Source organism: Suncus etruscus, chromosome 1 (assembly GCF_024139225.1).
Source record: "Suncus etruscus isolate mSunEtr1 chromosome 1, mSunEtr1.pri.cur, whole genome shotgun sequence".
Lineage (NCBI taxonomy): Eukaryota > Metazoa > Chordata > Mammalia > Eulipotyphla > Soricidae > Suncus > Suncus etruscus.
In genome coordinates, this window is record NC_064848.1 from 186965011 (window position 1) to 186985535 (window position 20525).

The window sequence follows — 20525 nt, forward strand, 5'->3', positions numbered from 1 at the left end:
CACCCACAACCTGAGATGCAGCTGAGGCAAAAGGTCTTGCATGCAAGGACACAAGGAGGGGGCAAGGAGTAATGTGTGGGCGGCAACGGGGTCAGGAGGGGGAAATGGGGGATCCCCACTCTCCTCTCCCTTGGGGCCTCTAACAGGGGTGATCCACATTGAATTGTGAGGAGTGTTTGGGAGTTCGATGGAGGGGGTGAGGAGTGGATCTGTAGTGCATGCCCCCAGGCAAACAGGCATGCTGGATACTGGCACCAGGTCCGCTAGTCAAAGCTTGCTCTACTGAAGCCTGCCCTGGTCTCAATGAATATCCATGGTCTCAGTGAAGCTTTTTTTTTTTTTTTTTTTTTTTGGTCACATCCAGCGATGCTCAGGGATTATTCCTGGCTCTGTGCTCAGAAATTGCTCCTGGCAGGCTCGGGGTACCATATGGGATGCCCGGATTCCAACCATCATCTGTCCTGGATCGGCTGGGTGCAAGGCAAATAAATGCTCTACCACTGTGCTATCTCTTTGGTCCCCTCAGTGAAGTTCTTGATGGTGACCAGGTGCCTTTGTGCTTCAAGCTCTCCAGTGTGGCACAGCTCATTCATCTGCCCCATCACACAGGCCCAGACCATTCACACCCTTACTGTCTGCTCCGGGCTCATGAGTGGGTACCCCCTGTCTCCAACCCATTCCCACCCTCCACTCCCACCAGGTCACCTTTGGGCCTGGCCTTGTCCATACTCCAGCCCTAATCCTTGGTTTATTGGTCCGGAAGAGGTGTAGGGGGAAGGCCCCAGAATGTGTGTCTCTTGGTCCCCAAGATACCATGGGACAGAAAAGGTGGGGCGGGGCGTGTTGCATCCTCTAGAAACATGGGCAGCTGTCTAGCACCACCTGGTGGTGCCCTGGAGGAAGGTCACCGGTCCACAACCTCCCCAAAGTCCTACTGGACAAAGTGCTCCCTGGAAGCCTCCAGACTGGGGGCCAGGCAGAAGAGCAGAGGCTCCTCTGGGTGGAGCTAAGAACAAGGCTTCCCCAGTTCATTCTCTCCTCCCAGGTGCTCAAAGACCTGTGAGGCCAGATGAGGGTATGTGTTCAGGCTCCATGATTCTGGACCCACATCTTCCTGTTCAAGTCGCAGATGATGCAAAAGCATAATGGAATTATTTCCAAGATTGTGGAGAGAAAGGGAGCCAACAGAGAGGGGCTAGGAGCGCCTCTGCTGTCCTGCCAGGGTCTTCAGTCCAGCTTGAACATGACCTCTGCTTCCTTCAGCAAGTACAGGCTGTCATCTTCCAGAAAACTGTGGAGAGAGGAGCCACTGAGGCACAGCTAAAAAGCTCAGGAAAGCAGAGAGGGATGGATGGCTGGGGAGGGGGCCCAAGGAGGAAGCTGTGTCTTCCCTTTCTCCCCCGCCCTGTCGCACCCCCTGAGGCTTGAGCACCTGAAGAAGAGCACGTGCACGGGGATGGTGCTGAGGTGCCAGATGGCATGGGCATCCAGGACCCAGAAGAGCGGCGGGAAGTCCAGCAGTTCGAGCAGCGCCAGTCCCTGCAGCAGCAGTGCCATAGCCACGCACTTGCGAGCATGGGGCAGCACTCTCCAGTTCCATAGGCCCCAGCTCAGCCACCACATCATGTTGATCAGGCCTGGGTGCCGAGCAACGGGATCAGTTGAAACTGAATTGTCTGCTCTCATACAGCATGCTCAGACCCCAAAACCATCTTCACAACCTCCCTGCACACACACACACACACACACACACACACACACACACACACACCCGCAGCCTCACCGATAGCCACGTTGGCTGCCATGTTATAGCCATAGTCAAAGCTGATGAGACTCAGGTAGGAGACGTGTGCGGTCAGCAGGAGCAGCAGGAAGGCGCGGAAGAACCTGGCCACCGCCGGCCTCTGTAGCCCCACGGTCCTGCATCAGTAGCCAGAGCTAGTCAGACGGAGGCCGTGGGGCTGGGGTAGGGGTGGGCGGCAGCATTTCTGGAAGCAACCCTTCTCCCCACACATGCTACAGAAAACACTGCCCCAGCCTCCCTGGAGCAGAGTAGCTATTTGTTCCTAAGGGTTTGGGGGCCAAGTGGCCCTGCTCTGCAGAAGGCACCTGGCTCCAGCCCTTGGGCCAGTTAGAGTACCTACTGGTCCTGATGCAGCTCACCTGATGCAGCACAGGTAGATGGAGTGCAGGACAACGGTGGAGGCGCAGAAGTAGTCCATTTTCTGCCGGCAGGGAGAGTCGGTGAGAGGTGGGGGCCAGGGGCAGAGTAGGTCACAGGGGGGTGGGTCCCTGCCCTTCTACCTGGTATTATTTCTCCTCAGAAATAAACAATCTGGCCCTTGTATCCACAGGACACAGCTCATGGCCAGAGAGGCCGGAGAGATGGCTCGAAAGGCAGGAAGCAGGCTTTTACCCAGGGTCTACCCCCAGCACTGCAAGGTTCCCTGTATGGCCCCAAACAGACAAGCAGAGGGGCTCGGCAGCATGAGGCTCTTGGAGGACCTGGGAGGAAAGTGCTGCTAAAAGTCAGGACATCAGAACAGGGCATAGAATCCCCCCACTTTACTGGTGGGATATTCTGGGCTAGCCACCCCAATAGGCAGAGAGAGAGATGGGAATGACTGGAGGGGGACACACAACTATGCATCACCTGGGCCCCTGAGCATTTATGGAGCTCTGCCCTCCAAGAATGGCCCATTCTGGGTGGTGGGTGGGTGTCAGTGGTAGAGAACTTGCCTTGCAAGTGTGTGGCTGGGCTTTTGAACCTGACTGTGGCTCGTGCGGTACACACCGCACTGACCAGCAGGGCAAAAAGCCCACTATCAGTGTCACACCCAGCAGTTCAGTTGTTCCTGAAAGGGAATCCGGGAGCCCCACTCACCTCTGTGAGCTCAGTATCCCGAGTGTGGAAGACCGTGGACCAGAACCAAGCATTGAGGGAAACCTGAAAAGAAGGGGGGACTGGTGGGGGACTGCCCCTACCCCACGCCTCCAGAGAGTGCTCACCTCCATGCTTTCCCTCCTGCACCCTGATTCCACTGAGCATAGCCCCAAAGGGTTTCCCTGTACCCCATCCGGGGCTGGGCAGCTAAGACCCAGCTCCCAAAATCCCCTGGGCCTGGGGCCACCGCCTCCTCAGGTTCCGGCCTGGCCTGGGAACCAGTTCCAGCAGAGCTGAGTTCCAAGATTACTCAACCTCTAAGGCAACAGCCCCAGGGTTGTGGGGTGTTGGGGGGGTTGCCTCCTCCTCCAGCCAGCAGGTGATGCCAGCCCCACCCCATGGGGGAGTCAGTGACCTCAGTGCTGGGGGCGGGAACGAGGTGGGTGGGGTGGAGGGCCCAGAGCCAGCTCAGAGCCAGGGAGATGGAGCTGCTGCTTCTGTGGAGGTAGAGGTGGCTGCTGGCCCAGCCCCAATCTGCAGCTCCTGCAGCTCCAGCCAGGAGGAGCAGGGCTGCAGGGCCAGGGGTACCCAGGACCTAGTTCCTGGATATGAACCACACCCTGCTGCAAAGGGACCCAGATCCTGCAGAGGTTGATCTTTTCAGGGATGGCTTGGCTGTGGCCCAGAAGACTGAAAGCAGGGTGGGGTGGGATGGGCTGCAGACAGATGGGGGCTGGGAAACAAGGATGGCGGGTCTGTCAGAAAGAAAGTCCGGAGGCAGACGGCCCAGCCTGGCACACCCAGGAGGCGGAGGGAGAAGCCTGGCAGAGATGGGCAAAGGCCGGAGCCAGCAAAGAGGCCCTGTCCAAGGGCTGCACCAGGGGCCAGGTCGGCGGCTCCAAGGGGTGGATGCGCTCAGGAGCAGGAAGGGCAGAGTGGAGCTTGCAAAGCCAGAGGCCCTGGAGGATCTGGGCAAGCTTCCAAGCCCCGGGTTCGAGGCTGTGTCTTGCTGTGCCTGCTCCTTGTGCCCTGGCCAAAGGCCAGGCCCTTCTCCACCCAAGTGCTTTCAGAGAAGCACTGGAGGCCCATATGTGACCTTAATCCTTTCCGGGTTGCTGCACTGGTTGGTCTCCTGCCTCCCGAGCATGCACCCACATAGCTCTTCACTCCATGCCTTCGAAGCTGGAGTCTGAGAGAGGGGGGCCGAGGGGTGCAGCAGGGCTGGGCAGCCAGCCAGGCGTCCTTGTCATCCACTGCAGGAGGGGGAGGTGACCAGAAAAGTGGCCACTGGAGCCCTGAATGGGGGTGGTGTGGGGGGGGTGCATAGACAGGGTCAGGCTTTAGTTCGAAGACATGAGGGGGGTTGTGTGCTGCTGGGTCCCCCACCAACATCCTCCATGGTGTCTTCTACACAGAGATCCAGTGAAGCCTGACCTCAGTTCCCAAGAGTCTCATCCTTGGGTCTCCCTTTTGACTCCATCCTCATCTTTCCATGGGGGACAGGCCCTGTGGGGAGAAAGCTCCAGGGGCTGCAGTGTATGTCTGGTGTGCCAGAGGCTTCCAGTTCAATCTCCAGCATGCCAAGCAGCCCCTGGGTCCCCTGAGCACTATTTGGGAGATCCCACAAGAGCATGGAGAAGAAGGCAGGCTCTAGGGGCCAGAGAGATGGCACAGCAGTAGGGCATTTATTTGCCTTACACGCAGCCAACCCAGGACAGACAGTGGTTCGAATTCTGGCATCCCATATAATCCCCTGAGCCTGCCGGGAGCTATTTCTGAGTGCAGAACCAGGAGTGGAGTACCTGAGCACCACTGGGTGTGACCCAAAAATCAAAACCAAAACCAAAATATGCTCCCTTCCCAAAAAAAAGAAGGCAGGTCTCGACCAACCTGCCAGGCTATAAATTCCAGCTTTCATCTCTTTTGAGTCCCTATGCAGCCTTGTTGAGTTTCAGTATTATTCCCAGTAAAACAGGAACTGCCTTTCTGTAGGGAAAGAGTCCTGTGTACCCCAGACATGGTAGAGGAGGAGGTGCTAATCCCCACACCCTGGGCACAGTCCACATCTGCCTCCTAACTTCTTGCAGGCCAAAGAAGCTCAGGCAAAGGGGTGGTCTCCCCACAGTCAAGGTCCCCCAGTATCAGGTAGAAGATAGAGTCTGGGGCCGGGCGGTGGCGCTAAAGGTAAGGTGCCTGCCTTGCCTGCGCTAGCCTTGGACGGACCGCGGTTCGATCCCCCGGTGTCCCATATGGTCCCCCAAGCCAGGAGCAACTTCTGAGCACATAGCCAGGAGTAACCCCTGAGCGTTACCGGGTGTGGCCCAAAAACCAAAAAAAAAAAAAAAAAAAAAAAAAAGATAGAGTCTGGGCCCCAGTTCCAGAGGGCCTGTCATGGCCCTTTAAGAACTAACTGTGGGGGCCAGAGAGATAGCGTGGAGGTAAGGCATTTTTCTTGCATGCAAAAGGATGGAGGTTCGAATCCTGGCATTCCATATGGTTCCCTAACCCTGCCAGGAGCGATTTCTGAGCACTGAGCCAGGAGGAACCCCTGAGCGCTGCCGGGTGTGACCCAAAAACCAAAAAAAAAAAAAAAAAAAGAACTAACTGTGGGTTCTGGAACCAATGACAGTACCTGGGCCTCCATCGCCTTGCTTATAAAACTGGGTTCACTGTGAACTCCGCATGAAAAAAAGGTGAGGAGGGTCCATGTAAACTCTGCAACACTGAGATGCCTGTCAAATGTTGGCCCTCCTGCTGCCAGTGGGGCATCCAGTCTGTCCACCTCAGGACAATCGCACTGCAGGGATGAAATCCTGTTGCCCTGCTGCATCAATCAGAGGAAGTGGATAAACAGCCTACACCCCAGTTTCATTCTTGCCCATCTCAGCTGCTCCATCCAGCTTGCATTTGGGGGCTGCCTCAGGGCTTTGGCTTTTTCCCTTTCTCACTGTCAAGTTCCCTGGCACAAACACACACACAGCTTTGGCCAAAGGCTCAAAAGCAGCAACCAGGGTTGTGCTTGATTCCAAGTCCTCCTGCTGACCACTCAGTCTGATTCGTGGCACCCTCCCACCCCCACCAAGTCCAGAGTTGCTGTCCCCAGGAGATGGAAGAGTCATTTTCTCCCCCTTCCAACTGCCTCAAGGCTTGAGTCCTGCGGAGCCCATGAGATAGGATAGTGGAGAAGGTGCTTGCCTTGTTTGCAGTTGGCCTAGGCTCAGTATCTGTTGCCCATATGATGCCCTGAGCCCACCCAGGAATCTCCAAATGCAGAGCTACAAGTGAACCCTGAGCACTGCCTGGTGTGGCCTCAAACAAAAAATAAACAAAGGTTTAGGGGCCGGAGTGGTGGCGCAGCAGTAGGACATTTGCCTTGCATGTGCTAACCTAGGACAGATCTCAGTTCAATCCCCAGCGTCTCATAGGGTCCCCCAAGCCAGGAGCAATTTCTGAGCGCATAGCCAGGAGTAACCCTAGAGTGTCACTGGGTGTGATCCAAAAAAAAAAAACCCAAAAACACAACAACAAAGGTTTGAATTCCAGGGCCAGAGAATGTGAAAGAGAGAACAGCCCCCTTAACCCCTCAGATACCTCAGCTGGGCAGGGCAGAACAGGGGGGCTGGCAGGGAGAGCCATGAAGGGTAAGGGCCACAAAGAGGTACCAAGGACTTGGAGTCAACATGGAGGAGAGGGTGCAGGCCGGTGCCGGGGAAGACTGGGTGGAGGGTGAGCAAGAGGCTGCTCCAGTCTGTTAGAAAATAAGAAAATTGAGACCAAAATATCACAGCCGTGAAACTGGGTGGATGCCAATGAGCCAGATCTGTCAGGAATCTGACCCCGGCACTGAGCCCGGGCTCTGGGCTGTCACTGACACCATGGTGGTGGGGACAAGTGGCCTTTAAATAACTCGGAGTCTCAGAAGTGCGGGAGGCAGAATGTTAAGTATGAGCCAGGCTGGTCCTGGGCCCGCCCAGAGGCCACAGCATTACTGCCTGCTTCACTCATGGGGGGCACATCTGTCTCCCAAGAGAAGTGGGGTGTGGTGTGCATGTGGGCGAAGCAGGTTCTTTGTATCATAAAGGAGTGCTTGGGGCTAGAGCTATAGTACAGTAGAGAGGAGTATGCCTTGATTGAGGCAAACCCGGGTTTGATTCCCAGCATTCCATATGGTTTCCTGAGCACCACCAGGAGTGATTATTAAGTGCAGAGTCAGGAATAACTTCTCAGTATTGCCCTGTGTGGCCTTAAAATAATGCAACAGGGCCAGAGAGATAGCATGGAGGTAGGGCGTTTGCCTTGCATTCAGAAGGACCGTGGTTTGAATCCCGGCATCCCATATGGTCCCCTGAGCCTACAAGGAGCAATTTCTGAGCATAGACCCAGGAGTAATCCCTGAGCACTGCTGGCTGTGAACCAAAAAATAAATAAATAAATAAATAATAATAAAATAAATAAATAGCATAACATAACAAATTAAACAAGGAGTGCTGCAGGCCAGACCCATTGTACAGCAGGTAGGGCGCTTGCCTTATAAGTGGCAGACCTTGGTTCAAACCCTGGCACACCATAGGGACCCTAAACACCACCAGGATTGATCCTTGAGTACAGAGCTAGTAGTAAGCCCTGAGCACCACCAAACATGGCCCAAAAACCAAAAAAAGAAAAAAAATGAATGCTAGGGTTTGGAGAGCTAAGACATGGGAGGATTTTTGCCTTGCATGCAGTTGACTCAGGGTTGATAACCAGCACCTCATATCTTCCGTCGAATTTTGCCTGGAGACCTGCTGGGTATGCACCCCCCCCACAACAAAGGACAAAGAAAAGGAAAAGAAAAAAGAGTGACAGGGCTGAGGAGATAGCCCAGTGGGCCGAGTATAGGCTTCACATGCAGGAGGCCTATGTTGGAGCCCCAGCAAAAAATTGTCTTCCAAACACCACCAGAGGTGACCTCTGAACTCCACTGGGTATGGCTCCACAACAGAAACAAAAGCCCAAAATGAAACCAGGAGTGATTCCCATACTTCCGGCTTTTGCCTGCCCTGCTGCCCTGTTGAGGGCTAGGAAGTCCTTTCCAAGTTCAACGTTTGCTCGCCTCGTTCCTGCAGCACCATCAGTCCCCAACTCCAGGTTCCTCTGCAGACAGGCTTTCCTGGCACCTCACCCTTACCTCTACCTTCTGGAACTTTCCTTAGTTCCTAAGTTAGCAGGGCCCCCAATTCTACCTGGAAAGCCCTGATCCGTGGAGGGCTGAGCTTCAGAAGCACCCCTAGCCTGGGTGACCTGTCCAGACAGAGTGTCTCCTTGTGCTGGGGCTATAGGAGTACTGTCAGGGTTGCACACTCCCAATTCCTTGAGAAAAGGACTGAGAATCCCTCAGGCCTAAGTTGGAGCCACTAAGGGACCTTTCTGTCTGCCCTACCCCAACAGAAAGCAGGAGCCCCACTAACTCCAAGACACAGCCCAGGACAGAGTCCACGCCACACCTTCCATCAAGGTCAGGTTCCCACCCCACGCAGTCACATGACAACACAGTAGACTGGACCATGATAGGCAGGTGGCAGCAAGACTGCTTCAAGGGCTTCCTGGTGGCTCAGTCCCCAAATCCATAACTGATGGGGACTCAGATTCAGGCCCACATATTGTAATCATACCTCTGCTCCCCCAGCCACTAACACCTGTGCTGACCCAGATTGAAGGAGACGAGCCAGGGAGATGTCAAGCCCATGCCTCAGTTATGAGCAGAACAAGAAGGTACCCGCTGGCCTCCAGCAGAGAAAAGGCCTGGTGCTGACAGCTAGGGCCAGGCTGTCACACCCTTGTGCAAGGGCCAGGGAGGGGGGCAGTCACAGGCAATGGGCTCTACAGGGTCAGTGTGGAAGCAACCCTGGAGAGGGAGCAGGAGGAGTGCCCCCCACCTGTTTTGCCTTTTTTTTTTTTTGGATTTTGGGCCACACCCAGTGACGCCCAGGGGTTACTCCTGGCTATGCACTCAGAAATTGCGGCCCGGAGAGATAGCACAGCGGTGTTTGCCTTGCAAGCAGCCGATCCAGGACCTAAGGTGGTTGGTTCGAATCCCGGTGTCCCATATGGTTCCCTGTGCCTGCCAGGAGCTGTTTCTGAGCAGACAGCCAGGAGTAACCCCTGAGCACCGCCAGGAGTGGCCCAAAAACCAAAAAAAAAAAAAAAAAAAAAGAAATTGCTCTTGGCTTGGGGGATGATATGAGACGCATGGGGGGTCAAACCGTGGTCTGTCCTACGCTAGCGTGGGCAAGGCAGATACCTTACCTCTTGTGCCACCGCTCTGTTCCCCCCACCTTTTTTTTTTTTTTGCTCTGGCCCCTTTTTTGCCTTGTTTTGTGTTTTTTGTTTTTGGACCACACCTGGCAGTGCTCACAGATTACCCTTGGTTCTCCACTCAGAAATCACTCCTGGCAGGCTCAGGTGACCATATGGGATGCCAGGAATCAAACCTGGGTCTGCTGGTACAAGGCAAATACCCTACCCTATCCACTGTGCTATTGTTCCACCCATCCCCCCCTCCATTTTCTTGACTAACTGCTTTCTTTTAGGGAGGCAGAAACAGGAAGTGGAAGCTCTGTCACACCTCTAGGTCTGTGCCAGATGCTCATGCCCACAGAAGGGTCCCTGTCCTTCAGTTTGGCACCCAAGGCCCACTGGTTTCACCTTCCCTCCTTGCATACCCTTTTGCATTGTCATTCTGGGGCCAGCTGCCTTCCTTCTCAGACTCTCACTCAGGTGTTCTCATTGCTCTCCTCACCTCTGTCTGCATCCTGCATCCATGCTACCCACCCCTACACCCCCCACTAGGCTTAGCTCCTGGGGCATGAGAGTGCCACTGCTACTGTTTCTCCCCACAGCAAATATTGGACATTTGGACAGGACTCAAACATTTAGCATAGCGAGTAAGGAATTAGCCTTGTACACAATCAGCCTGCATTTGATCCCCAGTGTCCCATATAGTACCCGGAGTCCCAACCAGAAGTAATCTCTGAGTAATCCTAATCACACCCCTGGTGTGGCTTCAGAACCAAAATACAAACCACCAACCAGGCCCCAGAGTCCCTATGGATCCTTCCAGGGATTCTCCACGCAGAAGCCAGAATGACTTTCCCAAAGGGCAGATGCATTTCAAGTTCACTCGCTGAGGCCCTGGAGTGCTGATGTCCCCAGGTGCACATGGCTGAGTCCATAATAGATGCCTTCAGTGTGTCCCTGTCCCTTCTCATAGACCTGCTGCAGGGCAGCAGTCCTGAATGCCCCTTATCTCACTCCAGGGGCTCCTCCTACCACTGCCCTCCCCTGTGTCCCACAGGTCTATGCTCAGACACTGGGTTTTTTGCTTTTTGGTTTTTTGTTGGGGGTGACACCCAGAGATGCTCAGAGCTTATTCCTGGCTCTGCACACAGGGTTCACTCCTAGTGGTGCTGAGGGAACCATATGGGGTGCTGGGGATCAAATCCAGGTTGGCCATGTACAAGGCAAGCGCCCTACCCACTGTGCTATGGCTCCAGCCCCTGCATTCAGATATTCTGAATCTGCTCATGGAACCGGGAACCTAGCAGCAGTTCCTTCTGGCATACACACAGGTGGCTGCTTTGACAGCGAGAGAGAATGAATAGTTTCCTTGTGAATTTGGGGGGTTCTGAGGCAGAGACCTCCAGAGTGACCACTTCTCCTTCCACCCCCTTCCCAACCGGCACCTGACCCTGCAGCTCCAGTCCCTGGAGGCTGGTCCTCTGGCCAGTCACCCTGGCAGTTCAGAGGTCAGAGGAGAGGCGGGCAGAACAGATTTCAGTTTTTCTTGGGATGATGGAGGGAAGAAAGGTCAAACCACAGGTGCCAGGTGGTGGTAGGGCTATGTCTGGGAGTGAGTCCTCCCCTTGGAAAAAAAACCAATTTTAGTAGGCTCCCTACTATGTGCCCCCTGCTTTGTGTGCCCAAAAGGCCCAGTTAGTGGCTTTCAGCTTCCTCCACTCTCCCATACACACAGCCTTGCCCAGGCTCTGCTGAAGAGCCCAGACCTCTGCCTCAAACATCCTCAACCACTCAAGCTTGGTTCATCCTTCTGGAGTGAGTCTGGGGAGCAGCGTTTCCTCCCAGTCACTTACCCAGGCAAAGGCCACACAGGTGGGGTACATAGGGGAGGTGGCGGGCACTGAAGCACGGTAACGGCAGAGCATCACCAGGCTGGCCAGTCCATTGAGGAAAGACGCAGCGGCAGAAGCGGGTTCTTGGAAGAACAGGAAGCGGGAGAAGGGCCACTGGAAAAGAAGAATTGGAGCAGCTGAGAAGGAGGCTAGGCTGGCAATACCCGTGGCCTCTGCCTGGCAGGTCATAACCTCGAACATTCTCAACCACTCAAGCTCAGGCCCAGTTCCTCTTCTTTCCCTCTCCTTCCCTTTCCTTTCCTTCCCTTTCCTCTTCCCTTCCCTTCCCTTCTCTTCCCTTCCCTTCCCTTCCCTTCCATTTCCGGGGTGGAGTGTCCACACTCAGCTCAGGGGTTACTCCTGGTTTTGTGCTCAGAAATTACTCCTGGCAGGATCAGAGGGCCATATGGGATGCCAGAAATTAAACCTGGGTTTGCCAGGTGCAAGGCAAATGCCTTACCTACTGCACTATTGCTCAGGCCCCTTTGTTTATTTTTTCACTTGGATTTTTTTTTTCTTGGGGATTTTGGGGCCATACCTGGCTCTGTGTTCTTGGGTTGCTTCTATTGGTGATGTGGGGACCAAATGCTGGGCCAAGAAAGGTTCAGGGTCTGTGAGCAACTCCAGTCCCTGGCTGCACTACGAACCAACCAGGTGGGTCCATGCAGGGAGTCAGGGTGGATGGCACAGTTCTGCCCTCCACAACACATTCTGATTTCTCCTTTGCCTGGACCTCAGCATGCAGCCTCTGCTTACTCTATGACACACTGGGAAGAACTCTGGGAGGTGCAATAGGTCAGAACCACATCACACTGGATCAGGAACACTAGGGCAGGTGGGCAGGGAGAGACTGCAGAGCGCTTTGCTTCTGGGGGTGCATGTAGGAGGCCCAGGTTCAATCCCAGCACTACCCTGAGTACCCCCGGGAGCAAGCGCCAAGCCCAATGCTGTAGCCCTTGAGCAATGATGGGTGTGACCCCCAAACAAAACAATCTCCAATCACTTTGGACACTCTGAGGGGTGCTAAATTTTATTCAGAATCTTTCAGGGTGCCCCAGTGAATCTGGGCATGGGTCTTTGTGGTAAGCTGCACATTTAATTTCCCCCCACAAAGCCCAGAACCATTCTCTCAGGAGACCCTAAAACTTCTTAGATCTTGTCATGCCATGCCATGAGGCAGGGCACGAGAGTTTGATATAATTATATAAAAGCTAGTGGACTTTGCAATCAAGCCCCTGCTCACCCTCATACACCACCATACCACCACTTTCCATTACTTAGACACTGCTGCTTGAGCCTGAGAGGAAAAGAGTCCTCCCCTACAGTCCTACATAGTCCCACCTGACATACATCTCACCTTGCCATGGAACTGAGGCACTCGGTGACCTTCCTGGAGGTAGAGGCTGACGGTGATCCACATACACTCATATTTACAGTCATCGCGACAGCTCCAGCCTGGAACAGACAAACGTGGTCTGATTCTCCCCTACTCCCCAGAACATGGATGCAAAGAGCTTGAAAAGACAGAAACATCCATACAGGCTGAGAGGGTACAGGGTGGCAGGAACCAAAGAAATATCAAATTTTAGGGGCCAGAGACATAGTACAGTAGGTAAGTCTTTTGCCTTGCATGTAGCTGACCCAGGTTCGATCCCTGGCACCCTATATGGTTCCCTGAGCACTACCGGGAGTAATACCTGAGCATAGGCTTCTCATCATAGGCTCCTCTTGCTTCATTAAGGATCACACCAAATCATTTTCTACCTTGCATGTGCATAGGGAATATGAGTCCCCAGGGCAGGCTCCTGGTCTCCTGAGCACAGAGCCCAACTAAGCTTTTGCTGAGGGTATAAGCCCTCCAAAAAAAAAAGTGTGGTGGTGGTGGGGCAGCTGGGGGACCAGTTTCCCCATCTGAGCAAGCCTCATCTCTGGATACCCAGGTTTCTAGTTACCTTTCCTGAACTCAGGGTCTCACTCACCAGTCTTGCCTATCATCTATGAAAAGGAAGGCCAGATTCTGCAGCCTGACTTTTGAGGCCTCATAGCCTTTCCATATTATCCCTTATTGTTCCCTTCCTTCCTTCCTTCCTTCCTTCCTTCCTTCCTTCCTTCCTTCCTTCCTTCCTTCCTTCCTTCCTTTTGTTTTGTTTTTGGGTCACACCTGGCAGCACTCAGGGGTTACTCCTGGCTCTATGCTCAGAAATCACTCCTAGCAGACTCAGGGTACCATATGGGATGCCGGGATTTGAACCACCATCCTTCTACATGCAAGGCAAACGCATTACCTCCATGCTATCTCTCGGGCCCCAATTGTTCCTAGCTTTCTGATTAAATCAGCTGTTGGATGTGCCCACATCCGCCCAGGGCCTCTTCTCTTTCTGGAATGCAAAGGGAAAGTAACAAAGAAAAGAAAATTACAGTCAAACAAGCCAGAATTTGAAACTCTCATGTAGTGGTGGGCCACAGAAACAGCAGAGGGGTTAGGCAGTTGCCATCTTCCAACCTAGCTAACCCTAGTTCCATCTCTGGCACCACATGGTCTTCTGGGAATAGCCCCAAACACAGCCATGTGAGGCTCCTAAACAAACAAAAGTAATAATAACAAAATGGGAAACACTTAACCTTTCTCAAGTTTCCCTTTCTGTAAGATTTGGTGAAGAGGAGCCAGAACAATAGCACAGTGGGGAGGGAGTTAGTCTTGCATGCCGATGACCATGGTTTGATGATCCTCAGCACTCCTGAGTGGTTCCTGAGCACAGAGCCAGGAAGAATCTCTGAGTACCACAGGTGTGGCCCCCCAAAAACCCAAATAAACAAACAAAAAAACAGAAAAAGGAGATTTGGTGAAGAGGAACAGTTCCAAAGAGTTGTTGCCCTCCTGTGACATGCCACATGGTAGGTGCCCACCATGCCTAGTATGGTAACATATGTAGTGTACCCATCCCACACCGCTTCCTTCAGAGCCCCATCATTGCTGTTCCCACCCCCTCAAAGGCTGCCATGATTTCCTTCGTTCGACACAGGCTCCTCTTGCTTCACTAAGTATCACACTAAGTCATTTTCTACCTTGCAAGTGCATAGGGAATATGAGTCCCCAAGGACAGGCTCCTGGTCTAAAATTTCAGTGTTATTTTTGGGCCTTTGTGTACCTAAAGGAAAAGCAGTAAACCAGGCTGAATGAATATAAATCAAAAGAAAGCTTCTGGACAAGTAAACGGGCTGATAAATTTATCCTCCCGGGGTGAAGGAGGGAAAATGAAGTTTCAGAGGAGGCCAGTGGGAGTCCAGAAGAGGGGTAAGCCCGGGGCGTGGCCAACACCCCCGGTGATGGGCGTGGCCTCGAGTGGAGGGGCGGGGCTTACCTGCGAGGCTCATGTAGATTGGCTGGCGGGAGCGGAAGTGCTTGAGCGCGCCCCCGGAGCAGTTCCGCTCCTCGCATCGCCTCACACAGTCGCGGTACACGGGCTCTCGGTCGCCCTGGGAGGCGCATGCGAGCGCGGCGGCCCCCGCCAGCAGCATCAGCCGCGCCGCCCGCCCCGCCATCCCTCCCGTGGTCCGCTCGGGGCCCTCCGCCGGCGGAGGAGCGTTGGCGCATGCGCTTCCGACGGCACCGGAAGTGCTGGGTGTTCTTTATTTACTCTCCGCTGACGTGCACCCGGTTGGAATAAACGGGCCCGCCCCGCCCCTTTTGATCAGATCGCAGGGTTTTGGGGAGGCTGGATTAGGGGGACTGGGGTACCAGGGCTAAGGAGCACAATAAAGTGATTTTTTTTTTGGGTTAACATCTCTCTCGTTGCTTCTCCGGGATCTTTAGTCGAAGCCTTTTTATTTCTTTAATAGAACTAATATTTAATTTTATATTATATTGAATATAAAATAAATATTTATTTAATATAACTTCCAAAAAGAACCTGAAATTGTCCCCTGGAACTGTTCTGTCGCCAAACTATTGCAGTGGCCTCTTCACGGCTCTCCCTTCCCTGTATTGCTTCCTCAACCCTTCCCCCATTTTCAAAAGTCTAGATTTAATTAATCATTTTTTATAGACTTTGCTGGGTTTTTTTTATGATTTTATTTTGTTTTTTATTTTTGTTTTGTTTTTGGTTTTGGGTCACACCCAGTAGCAGTGCTCAGGGGTTACTCCTGGCTCTTCACTCAGAAATAGGCTCCTGGCAGGCTCGGGGGACCCTATGGGATGCCAGGATTTGAACCACCATCCTTCTGCATGCAAGGCAAACGCCTTATTTCCATGCTATCTCTCTGGCCCTTTTCTGGTTTTGGGGAGGGGTGCAAAAAGATGATAGTGAGCAGGAACACATGCTTTGCATGCAGGTTTCGACACGCATGATCCACTCGACCATATGATGATTGTGCTGTCAACCCCCCAAAAAAACAAACAAATAAACCAAAAAAAAAAGGCCTTTCTGGTTTCCCAATTGCCTCTAGATAGAATTGTAACTCCATACACTGCATGACTTGGCCCCAGACACACCTCAAGGAGTCATCTCAATGGGGTCTTGGCTGCTTCTCTTTTCTCAGTCTCATCTTTTTACTCTAATCTCAAATTAAGAACCAAAGCCATAGGGCTGGAGCAATAGTACAGTGGGCAGAACATTTTGCCTTGCATGCAGCTGACCTGGATAATCTCAGGCATCTCATTTGGTCCCTCAAGCACCACCAAGAGTATAATTCATGAGCACAGAGGCAGGAGTAAATCCTGAGTATCGCCAAAAATAAAAAGAACCAAAAGGGCCCAGAGCGGTGCTTGCCTTGCAAGCAGCCGATCCAGGACCTAAGGTAGTTGGTTCAAATCCTGGTGTCCCATATGGTCCCCCGTGCCTGCCAGGAGCTATTTCTGAGCAGACAGCCAGGAGTAACCCCTGAGCAATGCTGGGTGTGACCCAAAAACCAAAAAAAAGAACCAAAGGGGATTTAACAAGCAGTGATCTGTTCTTTTCAGGCAGTGAGGGGTTTTCCACTATCTTGTCTACCTCTTCCAGCATGAGTACAGAATTTGGCTGATGCTAACCAGACTCTAAACACGCTTTATTGGGTCAGGGAGATAGCAGAGCATTAGGATTTTTGTCTTGCACACAGCCAACCCAGGACAGATGGTGGTTCGAATTCCAGCATCCTGCCAGGGACAACTTATGAGCACAGAGTCAGGAGTAACTCCAGAGCGCCGCTGGGTGTGACCCCAAAATAAAAAACAAACTAAAAAACCCACTTTATTTTCTTATTTACTTATTTGTTGATAAATGTATCTTGTAAGTCAGTGTAAAAATCTAGGTGTCACATCTGGCTGGCAGAACATCAGTGTGATCTTCCTATCTGCACAGGGATTGAAGAGATAGAATATATGTAGGAAATTTGAGAATCTTCGGAAAATCTTCGAATAGGATGGCTCTGATCTCCCAACCTCTGCATTGCCAGGGTGCAGACGCACACGTACCCATCTCAGGACAGAAGTACTGAAGCCTTGTAGCTAGATGCATAATTAGTGTGTGTTGCTCAATGACTGACTGCTCCTTCACTTCCCCAGGCCAACTTTCCCTTGTTATCTATCCTCTGTGGGGGAACAAGCAAAAAAAAGTAAAATGGATTCCATTCATTTTCACTCAGCCCCAACCAAGCACTGCGCTGGGCAAACCTAACTCTAGGAGGTGTATCACTCCCGTTCTGTTCTCAATAAATGGCTCTCTGGGGATACATGTAGTATTTCCTGTGAATTGTATTTTTTGGTTTTTTTTTTTTCCCCCTGAGTTAATAAAATCCCTCTGGATTTGAGCACACAGTTAGGAGGCTGAAGCTAAGAGAACAGCCTCTTTTCCTGGCAGGAGTTGACCAAAAACAATGGCCTTTGTGCCTGATCATTAGTCATTTTAGAGTGCATTATTTCTTCTCTCTCTCTCTCTCTCTCTCTCTCTCTCTCTCTCTCTCTCTCTCTCTCTCTCTCTCTCTCTCTCTCTCTCTCTCTCTCTCTCTCTCTCTCTCATGGGATGCCGGGATTTGAACCACCAACCTTCTGCATGCAAAGCAAACGCATTATCTCCATGCTATCTCTCCGGCCCCATAGAGTGCATTATTTCAGGCTGGAGAGATGGCAGTGAGATTGGGGCACTTATCTGGCAAGCAACCAATCCCACTAGGGGTGATTCCTGAGCATCGAACCAGGAGTAAGCCCTTTGTGCCAATAGATGTGGCCCAACCACCAAACAAAAATAACTCTAGGAAGTCACAATATGAGGAATTGGTCAGTGGGTAAACACCCGCCAAGTGTATGTAGCCCTGATCATCACAACAATATAGGGAAAGAAAGAAGAGGAAAGGAGAGAAGAGGAAAAACAAGGGAGAAAAGAAATGGCTAGAGAGATCTTTCAGAGGATAAAGTAATTGCCTTGCATTGGGTTTACTCTGGTTAACTCTGTGTGGCCCCAATACTCCTCACTCCCCCATCCCCCAAAAGAATGCTGCTCTACAACAGACTGGAGCAAAAGTTTTGCCCTCTAGTAGCCTCTGAGCACCACCAAGTACAATCCACAAAAACAAACAAGAAAATAAAGATTACTGGGATTAAGAGAGTGAAATCCTGACAAAAAGCAGAGATTATTCTCTTGAGAAATCTTCAAGGACTCTTTAAGAACTTTTGCAATTCCAGATTCCAGTTTTAGTAAGACTGGTGATAGCTCAACAAGCTAAACCCACGCTTTGCATGCAGGAGGCTTGAGTTTAATCCTGGCCATCATGTGGTTCTCTACATTCTGCTAAAACCTTCCCCCAGAGTGCTAAACTACGAATAGATCTCAAGTATTGTAGGGTGTAGCCCTCCAAATTAAAAAAAAAAATCCCTATAGTCCCCCTGTAGTATTCAGGAGATTATAACTGAGTTCTCAACCAACTAGCTTCAATGTGAGAGCTTCAGGTGATGAATTTGAAGTGGGAAGCCAGGAAGGTAGCCTCAAGAAAAGAATGTGGACCAGAGTAATAGTACAGTGGGTAGGGCCCTTGCTTTGCATGTGACCAAAAGGGTTCTAGCCCTGGCATCCCATATAGTCCCCTCAGCATCACTCGGAGTAATTACTGAATGTTCAAGGAGTAACCCTTGAACATTGCCTGGTTTCAAAGAAAGAAAAAAGAAAGGAACAAAGGAAGATAGAAAAAAAGAAAGATAAATGAAAGGAAAAAAAAAAAAGAAAAGAAGGAGAGCCACCCAGAGAAAGCTTGGGTGGGTTGGGACTGGTAAAGTCAAACTCCGAGTAGCAACATGGTCACAACACTTTGGTGTCGTCAGTCCCACGGGGAGCCATCAAACAGTGCCTGAAGTTCTGCATGGTGTATAATGGGAGTTCTTGGCCTCTGTGGGCCAACTGAGGGCTCAGAGGAATTGCTCTTTGCAGGAAAAAGGTTAGTTCTTAACCTCTGCCCAAGTTTGCCAGGAATTTTCCTTCTCTCACAGAAAAGAATTCCAGGAAGAGATGGAATGGTGAAGTAAACAAGTTTATTTAGAAAATGATGGGAGAGGAAGAGTTTTGCAGCTTGTCTGTGCAGTCCTGGAGCTCCTCCTCCCAGGGATCCAACCCTGTTTTGGGCCCAGAATCAGTATTCTGCTCTGTGTGTGTGTGTGTGTGTGTGTGTGTGTGTGTGTGTGTGTGTGTGTGTGTGTTCTAGATTGTGTTTTTCCCTCTTTCCATCTCTCTGCTTGCAACATGAGGGCAGGCCTAAGGCTGGCCCTGGGGTGCTGAAACTAGTGGGAGCTGGGGGCTTCCAGGTCATACCTGAGGATGCTCAGGAGCCTCCAGTGCTGCACCCAGTGATGCTCAGGGTGGCCAGGTGGTGGTGGGGATTAAACTAAATCTACCACATTCCAGGCATGCACCTTAATTCCTATACAATTTATTTGTCTCATAAGACTCCATCTTAGAAGATTTATACTGTATTCTGTCATACAGAATTAAAATGTGGCAACACCCTGCATTAAATATTTTCCTTCCTTCCTTCCTTCCTTTCTTCCTTTCTTTCTCTCTTCTTTCCTTTCTTTGTATTTTTTTGTTTGTTTGTTTTGGGGCCACACTTGGCTGTACTCAGTGCTTATTCCTGGCTTTGATCAGTGACCACTCCTGGAAAAGCTCAGGAAACCATAAAGGGTGCTGAAGATTGAACCTGGGTTGGACACATGCAAGCAAGTGATTTACCCACTGTACTATCTCTTTGGCCTCAGTAGAATTAATTTTATTGTTTGTTTGACTTTTTGGACCAACCCAGTGGTGCTCCCTGCTTACTCCTGGCTCTGCATTCAGAAATTACTCCTGGCTTGGGACTTGAGGGATAGCACAACAGTAGGCTGTTTGCCTCACATGTGGCTGACCCAGGAGAGACCTGGGTTTGATCTCTGATGTCCTGTATAGTTCCTCGAGCCAGGAGCGATTTCTGAGCACAAAGCTAGGAGTAACCCCTGAGCATCACTGGGTGTGGCCCCCCAAAAAATACTCCTAGCAAGCTTGGGGGACCATATGTGATGCTCAGTACTAAAACTGGGTTGACTGCATGCAAGGCAAAAATCCTATTCACTCTATCACTCAGATTTTATTTTATTTATTTATTTATTTATTTTTGGGCCACACCTGGCATTGCTCAGGGGTTACTCCTGGCTGTCTGCTCAGAAGTAGCTCCTGGCAGGCACGGGGGACCATAGGGGACACTGGGATTCGAACCAACCACCTTTGGTCCTGGATCGGCTGCTTGCAAGGCAAATGCCACTGTGCTATCTCTCCGGGTATTTTTTTTTTTAGTTTTTTTTTTGTTTGTTTGTTTTTTGGTTTTTTGGGCCACACCCAGCAGTGCTCAGGGGTTACTCTTGGCTATCTGCTCAGAAATAGCACCTGGCAGGCACGGGGGACTATATGGGACGCCGGGATTCGAACCAACCACTTTAGGTCCTGGATCGGCTGCTTGCAAGGCAAACACCGTTGTACTATCTCTCCAGCCCCTCTCTCAGGGTATTTTTTAATTATATATTTATTTAGACTTTTGAGCCACACCAGGTGGTGTTTGGGGCTTCCACCTGGCTCTGCACTCAGAGATCACTTCTGGCACGGCTTGGGGCACCATAATTGGTGGTATCATTTTCCTTGCTGTATGACATGAAATAGACCAATAGTAGTCTGAGTTCATGTTTTTGCAGTATCTATTCTTCTAATTTGAAGTTAACATGGAATATGAGTTCAGAGCTCAAACATTTTGCAGTGACTCAAAGACCATACCAATGGAGAAAGCAATGACTAGAAGCAGAGAGCAGTGGAGAGTCTGTAATGCTGTTTTGGTAGAAGGCAGAACATCCTCTGGGACATGTTTTATTTTTGTTGTTGTTGTTATTGTTTTGGACCACACCCAGTGAGGCTCAGGGGTTACTCCTGGCTATGCACTCAGAGGTTTGGGGGACCATATGGGATGCAGGGGAATCCAACCGCAATCCG

At 51.4% G+C, this 20525-nt stretch overlaps 1 protein-coding gene across 1 annotated transcript; it reads right to left on the reverse strand.

Moving 5' to 3' along the window:
- Positions 1-540: 540 nt before the first annotated feature.
- On the reverse strand, positions 541-14668 carry PGAP3 (post-GPI attachment to proteins phospholipase 3). The gene is made up of 8 exons (XM_049780800.1): positions 14415-14668; positions 12410-12507; positions 11014-11166; positions 2885-2947; positions 2164-2225; positions 1784-1920; positions 1433-1637; positions 541-1291 (listed from the first exon to the last, which is right to left on the reverse strand). Exons 1-8 carry the CDS (start codon positions 14593-14595, stop codon positions 1228-1230), a joined length of 963 nt encoding a protein of 320 aa, XP_049636757.1. The 5' UTR covers positions 14596-14668; the 3' UTR covers positions 541-1227.
- Positions 14669-20525: the final 5857 nt, after the last annotated feature.